This window comes from Pundamilia nyererei, unplaced genomic scaffold, assembly GCF_000239375.1.
Source record: "Pundamilia nyererei isolate P.nyererei 1_Seehausen unplaced genomic scaffold, PunNye1.0 scaffold00070, whole genome shotgun sequence".
In the NCBI taxonomy this organism is placed as follows: domain Eukaryota; kingdom Metazoa; phylum Chordata; class Actinopteri; order Cichliformes; family Cichlidae; genus Pundamilia; species Pundamilia nyererei.
The window spans coordinates 7240-16673 of record NW_005187471.1 but is presented as its reverse complement, the minus strand read 5'-3'; the positions used below and the strand labels follow the sequence as shown (position 1 = coordinate 16673).

The 9434-nt window shown below is 38.7% G+C and overlaps 1 pseudogene and 1 gene segment (V, D, J or C); both read left to right on the top strand.

Moving 5' to 3' along the window:
* Positions 1–3332: 3332 nt before the first annotated feature.
* LOC102209080 (tonsoku-like protein) lies at positions 3333–4389 on the top strand (annotated as a pseudogene).
* A 4189-nt stretch (positions 4390–8578) lies between these two features.
* Positions 8579–9149, top strand: LOC102198801 (Ig kappa chain V-III region NG9-like). The segment is given in 2 exon segments: positions 8579–8719; positions 8812–9149. Coding segments are annotated over 2 exon segments (375 nt in total).
* Positions 9150–9434: the final 285 nt, after the last annotated feature.

The following is a 9434-nucleotide window of genomic DNA, read 5'->3' as shown; positions in this document are numbered from 1 at the left end:
GAACACCAACTCGATTTAGTGGCAGTGGAAGCAGCTCTGACTTCTCTATGACCATCAGTGGAGTTCAGGCTGAAGATGCAGCAGTTTACTACTGTCAGAGTCAACATAACATAAACAGTGTTTGGGTGTTCACACAGTGATTTGTAGTCGTACAAAAACCTCCCTCAGTCAGACTGCAGAGACACTGAGCTGTTACAGCAGGAACTGACTGCAGAGGAAGAGACTCTGACACAGACCACTGAACACAGACCTCACAGTAACTTCACTGAGCAATAAACACATTCAAGGGCATTTTAACATAAGGATTTAAATAAATAAACAATTACGTTTTTAATAAAAACATAACAACTAATTTTAGTTAGGTTTCCTGACTGTAGTCACAGCAAGAGTAGTCGTTCATATGAACAAATGAAATATATTTTCTTTACCTTTGTATTCATAGCAAGTTTGTTCATCATGACATTTAAAAACAACAAAAACCAACTGCCAGTTTCAAGTTTTTTACTACTGTGTTATGTCACATCATTTTCATACAATTCCTCACCATTTTCAAGCTATTGACACTCTACCAGGAGAAATTCAAATTCAGGAGAAATCAACTGAAATCATCTAGTAGGTAGTTTTAATTGTAAATAATAAATTTAACCCATTGTGCTTGTCATTAACTAAGAACACCCCCCCCTCCCCCCGACAAACAAAACCTAAGATATCATAAAGCGAATTTGTGGTTATTGCAAAAAGTTTGTGCTATGTTGACAAACATGAGTCAACCAGAGATTAAAGTGAAAATTTGAAGGAGGGGGAGCCCTAAGAGTGGGTGTTGAGGTGCAGTGTGGGGAAAATAATTACTTAGAAATAAGTCACATCATAATTTGTGTTGTGAGCTCCAGTAAATTGCCTTTGCTTGTGTGTATGTGTGTGTAGCTGTGGTCAGCTGACCTGAACAAAATGTAAGTAGAGAGCCATATGACTGATTTCCAACAATGCAGAGACTATAAAGATAATATAATAGAGAACTTTGCGAGGGCACTTTTATTAATAAATGGTGTTAGTAGTAGGATAATAAGGCAGAAAAAGAAAATAATAATATGTTAATTTCTAAGCTATTACCACTCAATTACCTGTGGTAGTTTCTGTGTAATAAGCATGCAAAATACAAAGCTGCCTGTTTCTATATAATATCATATTAATAACCTATTTGAAAACATTTCCTGGTAGTTTCAGCAGGAAATAAACAGAAATAAGAAAAAAGCAGAGCTGCAAAATGCAAAACTGCTTGTTTGTATTTATTAACACATTAATAACAATGTTAATACTGTTTTATAACAAAATACAGAATAGCAATGACTACCAGGAAACACATGTGATGTTTTCTGTGTAATAATCTGTAATTTAATACCATGGTAATGATAACTCATTAAAACAAGCACCACCCAGACTTCACAGGTGCAGGTGTTCTCACTGACCCATGCTATAATTTGAATATGTATCGTGCATCCAGTAATGTGAAATTTTTCAATTTTTAACAAGACTGGTATGCACAATAGTAATATTGTTTTATCCCTGTCACACTGAATGTTTTGTCATCAAAGTAACTGCTACACACTCTGGTGGACATAATATAACAAATTGACTAAAATGAGCTTTTTGGACGTAATTGGAAGGGAACTCACCGCATCACTGGAGTTAGAAGACTAACCTAACAGTATGCTCATGGGTAAAAGAGCAACCAACAAACAATCTAAGCAGCAAAAAACAAACAGAAAAACAATTAAACTAAAACAAACAAAAAACCCCAAAACAAAACAAAATAATTTCTTTTATTTTTGGAAAGATCCAATTCACCTGTACATGGTTTAAAATATCAAATACCTGGTTTCTGTGGAGTAAACCCTTCATCACAGGGTTTTACAGGAGCTGTGCAGGACTAAATTATTCAAACAACAAACTAATATTAGATAAGTTTTCAAATTTTATAAGCTTTAAAACACTATGTATAAGTTTCTTTTTTGAAATACATGTAGAATGAAAAGATTGAATGATCCTCTCCTCAGCTGACCTCCTAAATTGGGTTTTGCACACTTTCATGCATCACTTCTCCTCACAGTTTAAGTTCTGCTGTCACACATGCTCTCATGCACTTCCATTGAAATCTGAGTCAGGATGGTGTTTCCAATGTTGGTGGTTCTTTTGTTAGGCTTTCTGAGTCAGGGTGAGAGATTCTCACATTTAAGACACAGACTGTTTTATATTTGATGAAATTTTCTTTGTTCTTTTTATGTTTGTGTCTAAAAAACAAACTTGTCATTTTATTCTTCATTTCAGAGTCATTTGCCAATAATTTTCTGACGCAGACTGATGAAGTCAAGTCTGTCAGTCTTGGTGGGACTGTGACCATCAGTGCTACAGGGAGTTCAAACATTGGTGCTGATCTCAGTTGGTACCTTCAGAAAACTGGAGAGAGTCCCAAACTTCTTATATATGGAGCATCAAGTCTCTCTTCAGGAACTCCGTCTCGATTCAGTGGCAGTAGATCTGGTTCTCAGTACACTTTAACCATCAGTGGGTTTCAGTCTGAAGATGTTGGAGATTGTTGCTATTTGGGCTGTCGTTGTAGTCGGATGTTTAAACAGTGATTTATAGCAGTACAAGAACCTCCTTCAGTCTGGTTAAAGGCTGCAGGTGCAGCGTGCTGGACTGTGATGAGAATAACTAATCCACTAACACAAGAATCATCAACCACAAACGCACTGAATAAAACTAAAACTAAAGAAGTATACAACTACGTTTATAATGATTCAACCTTTACATTTATCATTAAATATGAGCAAAAGTTCATGAGCACGTCTTTTTTTAAGTGTAATGACAGAAACTGATGTTTATGTATTTAGTTACCTTCATAAATGGCATTTTTTATAAAAGTTATAAATGATCATAGATATAGAATAAAAGGTTAAAACATTAGTGATTTTTCATGAACTGGGATTTTACTTTGTGATGCAGACTTGTTTTTTATAGCATGATTTCAAAGCACAACATGAACAAGCAAATGAAATCTGCATGCATAACAATAGAGAGTCAAATGTTTGCAGAAAAATAGGAACAAACAAAACCTGTAGCTTCATCAAACACATCATGCAGACAGGAAGTGTTGCTGAAGCTCTACTCTTAGCAGTGGTCAGGGTCCAGGGTTTGAGTGACGGGGCTCTGTCCACTCAGACTGGCCTCACAGCTCACTGAGCCCGCCTTCCTCCACTGGTCTGCAGAGAGGCTCAGGGTGCTGCTCCAGCTGTAGCGACCGTCTATCCCCAAGCTTATTGAAACCCCTGGGGATGCTCTGTTTGTTTTCCTCTTTGGATGAAGGGAGGACAGTGTGGGTGGGCCTCAACACACCCACTGCAGGGGAGAAGAGCAACCACAGACATAAGAATAAGTCCTGGAAACAGTGGGGTCTGAGTTTAGACCCAACACTCTCTAACAAGCAGCTGACTGAAGCCTTAAGCTTCACTGAACTCCCACTCATAAGCAAAACTGCAACTAACTTTACATCTTCTGAACGTTCAGGCACAGGCCATTTGAAAGCAGTGTGTCTGTCCCACAATCCCCGGGGCTCCACCGGCTTTGAGCTGGTGTTAAAGACTCTGCCCCTCCACTGCCTCACACACGTGGACCTGTCAGCTGTCTGCAGAGGGCCTGCTGATTACCCGGCACTGGAACACCTCGCCAAAGTCCTGTCACAGGTGTGCATGCAAAAATCATGCAATGTCATTTATTGTCGAAAGATATAAGTGTGCAATCAGGTTAAGACTTTTGTTTTTTTGCAGGACGAGTGCTCTCTGACCCACTTCAGCCTGGCTGCAAATGGGCTGACAGACAGCAGCGTAGCTACCTTGGCGAGGTTTGTGTGTGAGGGCGTCATTTCTACGGCTCAGTTATTACTCATGTTATTAGGGCTTTGCCTTTGTTTAAATTGTCACTCATTACTGGCCTGTTGGACTTTTTATTATAATTTCACAGGTGCCTCTCGTCGTGTCCCACACTGGTGAGTCTGAATCTGTCAGGAAATCTGTCTGTTACATCAGCAGGACTTCACAACATCCTGGCGTCTGTCAGAGAGGCCCGTCGACCACTGACACTTCTAAACCTCAAAGGTATGCATATGTGTGAACTTAAGATCTGGACAGTTTGTCAGAATTGGTCCAGGATATCCGTCTTTGCTCTCAGGCCCTCAACAAGCTGGACCGACAGACCTTGAAGCAGAGCTGGGACAGGACTCAGTCACACGGACACTTTCTCGACCGAAACTCCAAGTGCCTCCTCTCTGCCACCTCCACTTGAGGGTTGCAGGTGTGTTCATAATAAATAATTAGTAATGAATTATTAATTTCATAATAATTCATAATAAAAGTGGTCATTTTAATAAACATTTTGTTTAATGAGGCTACACCAAAAAGAAACAAGATAAAAACAAAATAAAGTGACATGGTGTCCACCAACAGTCTGTTGATAGCTTGTGTTTTATGCATTTTTCTCTGCCTTATTTATACATGTAAAGCTCTGTATCTGTATAAAGAGTCTGTGTTAGTGTGTGAGAGGTTTTGTGTCACAATGGTCCTGTTTTGTAGGATTTGATAAAAAAAACCCCCAAACACAATTAAAGTAACCCACGATGCTATACGTTGACATCGTTCTTTCGCTGTAAGACTCAGCAGGCTATGGTGAATAATCACAGCGATTTTCAGGTCTCTTAAGAAATCTATCTAGGAGCTATGACAGTGTAAAGACACCCTGCATTTTTAAATGTGCGGCGACATTTGAATGAGGCGCGTACCAGCAGAGGGAGCCAACGCACCACAAATGGTACACAGCCACAGATGCGCTTTGTGCAATGTATTTGTGACATGCAGGAGTGTCCACAAAGAAATGTGGATAAGTTGAAAATCAAAAGCTAAAGAGCTCATTCTTGCACTGTTTTGATCAGAGCACTCGTGGGAATGTTCAAGTGTTGAGAATTTGTAATTATAAAGTGAATTAGGGAAAGATATTAGATACTGCCACTGGCTAGATTTCAACCCGGGTCTCTGGCTCCCAAAGCGCGTTCTCCATAATATATTTCAAGCGTTCACCACAACTGAGAGGTAAAAATTGCTGTTTCTTCGTGTTACAAAATGTTCTGTAACTCCAAAAGTACACGGGCTGTCGACATCATTCTTTCACTGTAACAATCAGCAGGCTTTAATAAAAATTTAGAAAAAATCAAGGCGGTTTTCAGGTCTCTAAAGAAAAATATATCTAGAAGATATGACGAGTTGAAAACGCCTCCGTTACAGAATTTCAGCTGTCATTTTCACTCAAGTCTCCATATACTTTGAATGTGGACATTTTTTTAACTGTTGCTTCGAGGCCATTTGCGAGAAAACGGCAACTCCTACAATAATGACAGTGCCCTTTGGTGAAAGGCAAGAAAAATACCTACGTTTTGATGTATAATTTGTGTTAATGAAGGCAAAACTGAGCGTTTGTTTGGACATGAAGAAAAGATTGAGAAAGCCACAATGCGTGGTGTGTTTGGCGGTCCATAGCAACCATAACAACCAATATCGATTGAGGGAAAAGTGATTTTCAGACAGCGGTAAAAGGCAGAGAGAACCCATCAATAGGCTCGCCTGTAGGCTTCTAAGCAAGCATAGCAGGTGAATTTCAGAGCCAGGGATTTTTAAAAAAAATTTTTTTAAGCCAAGCTTCAGACAAATGTCACCTCTTTCTGTGATAACTGAAAAGCAGAGTAGCAGACAGATAGTTACCAGACTTTCTGCACTTATCGTGCTGTTTTTGTAAGAATATGTAATGACACCATGAGTGAACGTACTAGATGAAAATCAAGATTATACAGTATTTCATCAACCAAATTTGAATTATTTTAAACGATGATTTCATTAATTAAGACAACAAACCCAACCAAGCTGACTTGTTAATCCATCTGTCCTTACCCCCACCTTTTTAAATGATGAATTATTATGATTGAAACCGCAGTTTTTGGAAAGCTGAGTGCAGTTTCACTCGCCACATCCAGACCTGATTACCGCCACACTTGCTGAATTAAGAACCCACTTAAATAGAACCTGTCTGAAAGTGAAGTAGGCTAAAAAGAAAATCCCAAAAAGCAACACATCGCGCGTCCCAATCGAAAGAAACAGCTGAGAAACAAAGCCAATGACATCTTGAAAGCCTTGAAAGGATTACAAAGCCAGTTCTAAGACTAAACAGCTTTTTGATCATTTTCTTTGAATAAATAATTCGTCACACCAACCAGAAGATGAAGATATGATGTCAAACAAAGCAGCTGAAATTTATTTAAGGTGCCAAAATGGCAGCCAACTAACTTAAAAACCAAATTGCTAATTAGGATTAGAGAGGCATTTTAATTATATGAGCAAAAGGAATTATGTAAATCATGCAAGAAGTGAAAATATAATAATAGTGTAATTTACGAGGACAAAATTGAATGATTTCACTAAAAGAAAAAAAAAAATGGAGCATTTTCCACCTTAGATTGAAATTGATAAATACCAATCATGCCCAGTGTAGGCACTGATAACAGCATACTGAGGTGTTGCAAGACAGACTTGATTGCTGCAGTCTGTTACAGAATTTGGCGTTCTGGAGCTAAAGCTGCCATTGATAAAAAGGTAGAACCTAGAAATATCCTTCAAAAAATGAACGATGCAAAATAAAACATGATGTCACTGGAAGTGTGACATGTATGGTGGACAAAAACAATTACTTATTGTACTTATTGTAATTACTTAATTATTACGTGTGATATGTTACGTATAATAAACCAACCAGGCACTGAAACATGCAAACGCTGAGAGTGTTTCTGTCAAGTCTGAATGAAAAACTTCAAAATAAAGGCTGAACATCCTCCAGCACACAGACAAAAAAAAAGAAAAGAAAAAGAAAAGAAAAAAGAAAAGATTGAGAAAGCCACAATGCGTGGTGTGTTTGGCGGTCCATAGCAACCATAACAACCAATATCGATTGAGGGAAAAGTGATTTTCAGACAGCGGTAAAAGGCAGAGAGAACCCATCAATAGGCTCGCCTGTAGGCTTCTAAGCAAGCATAGCAGGTGAATTTCAGAGCCAGGGATTTTTTTAATTTTTCTTTTTATTCAGCACACTTCCCCAATATATGGTCCGCATGGGATTCGAACCAGGGTCTGTCACGTTCCCATGAGCCACTTGGGTGGCCCTGTAACACAGCGCAAAAGGGGTATATTTAAAGTGCACACCCGTGCACAGCCACACTTGCAGTAACGGAAATGTAACGGAGTTAGAAGTTAGCAGAGAGTTAGCTCACTAGTTTCCATCTAAATATATTATACCAGGTTCTGACTGAGGGATTTCTAAAACAAATTAAAAGGCACAGCTCTGCTATCACTTCCGACATACATGAAGACAGGAAAGTAAGCAGCAGTGATGTTTGTAGGGTTACTGAAGTTTGGCTAGCTGGTATATAGTGATGTGCTATGTGACTAGCGAAACAGCTATGTTAGCATAACATTAACACCGAAGGGGAACTTTGAAGTAATGAGAAGCTTTGAAGTAAGGATAATGAAACTTTGAGAAAAAGACAGTACTGAGATAAAAGTAACATGACATGTTATGAGGAAATAGGAGAGAAAAGAGACCAATGTGTGATTAAAGAATAAGAGAATATAAGACTTATTGGTCAGTTTGTGGTTCAATAAGTGTTTGGTCACGAAGTTGAAAAACTTCCTCCTTAGTAAAGACGTTTACTAAGATTTTACTCAGGTGGCGCTGCTGACATTTGTGGCCTCAGGAATAGCTATGATCAGAAGATCATTTTGAGATACACTTGTTTGTGAGTAAAAAGAGTAATTTCGGACGAGGAAGTCCGACAGAAAACGCCTGGTGCGGTCAGGATGTTTAAGTGACACAGAATTTAAGAAAATCAAGTCAGAAATGGTTTTGAAGAAAAATCAGTGTTTATTGTGCTGAAGTAACAGATCCGGTGCGGTCTGAAGGGAAGAATCAGCTTTAGAATTCTGAGTGTGCTGCGTTGTTGATATTAACAGATCCGGCGTGGTCTGAGGAAAAGAAATAAATCGGTGTATGAAAGAATGAAAAAAGAAAAAGAAAAGCTAAGAAACTGTAAAATGCTAAAACAAAAGATTGTCAAATGAAATAAAGCTATATCAGCAAAAAGAAAAAAGAAAAACACAGAAACGAAAATGCTTCTAAAGCATGAATTATGAGATTTTGGCGATATACTTAGAACAACAATAGAGGCGCAATGTCTGTTACCAAAAGTATGAAGTAAGCTTACCAACCAAAGTGCTGTTTTAATCCAGATATTAAAAATGCAGAATTATATTTTCTTTATATTTTCCTCCATTACATAAAAAGTCAGTGGTATGATTCAAGTTTGTATAATGTATAATAGTATTAATCCAAACTATTTTTCTTCTGACTTTGCATCCCTTCTTGCCTTCAGTGTGTTGAGAGCAGAGAAATGATTTCCATAGAGAGGAGGCTTTGCATCATCAGCTGATCCTCCAGAGAACTGAGAAGGTTTATAGTCCTGTGACTTCAACACTGCAGGACTCACATCTGTCAGTCAACACAGCAGAAAGCACAACCACCATGACTCTCATCACCATCCTCATCTGGACGCTGACCTGCTGCTGTTTTACAGGTTCATTCACTCAGCAACATTTCAAACATGATGTGCTGCTTTTTCTCTCATTGATTTCTGCTGATAAATGAATGATTTGTTTTTGTCTGTAGGATGCAGCGGTCAGGTGACTGTGACTCAACCTCCAGCAGTGACATTTACTCCTGGATCTACTGTCACCCTGACCTGTAGGACCAACCAAGCTGTTGGTGGCTGTGGTGCTGGTCAGTGTATGTTCTGGTATCAACAGAAATCTGGACAAACTCCAAAGCTCCTAATTCGACATGTGAGCATAAGACATTCAGGAACACCAACTCGATTTAGTGGCAGTGGAAGCAGCTCTGACTTCTCTATGACCATCAGTGGAGTTCAGGCTGAAGATGCAGCAGTTTACTACTGTAAGAGTGTGCATAGCGGGCCAGTGTTCACACAGTGATTTGTAGTCATACAAAAACCTCCTTTAGTCAGACTGCAGAGACTCTGAGCTGTGACTGCAGCTGCTGAAGTAGGAGAGACTCTGACACAGACCAGTGAACACAGAGCAGACAGTAACCTCACCAAGCACTAAATAAAGCAATTAATTTAAACACGTCATGTCTATTGAGGCATTTCGAAATAAGAATTTTAAAAACATCTTCTGTGATCAAGTCATTTTCTGTTAACATTACATTACTTGAATAATTACATTACATTCACATGAAGAGTTTTGCTGTTTGTATAAACAGATGAAGCATAA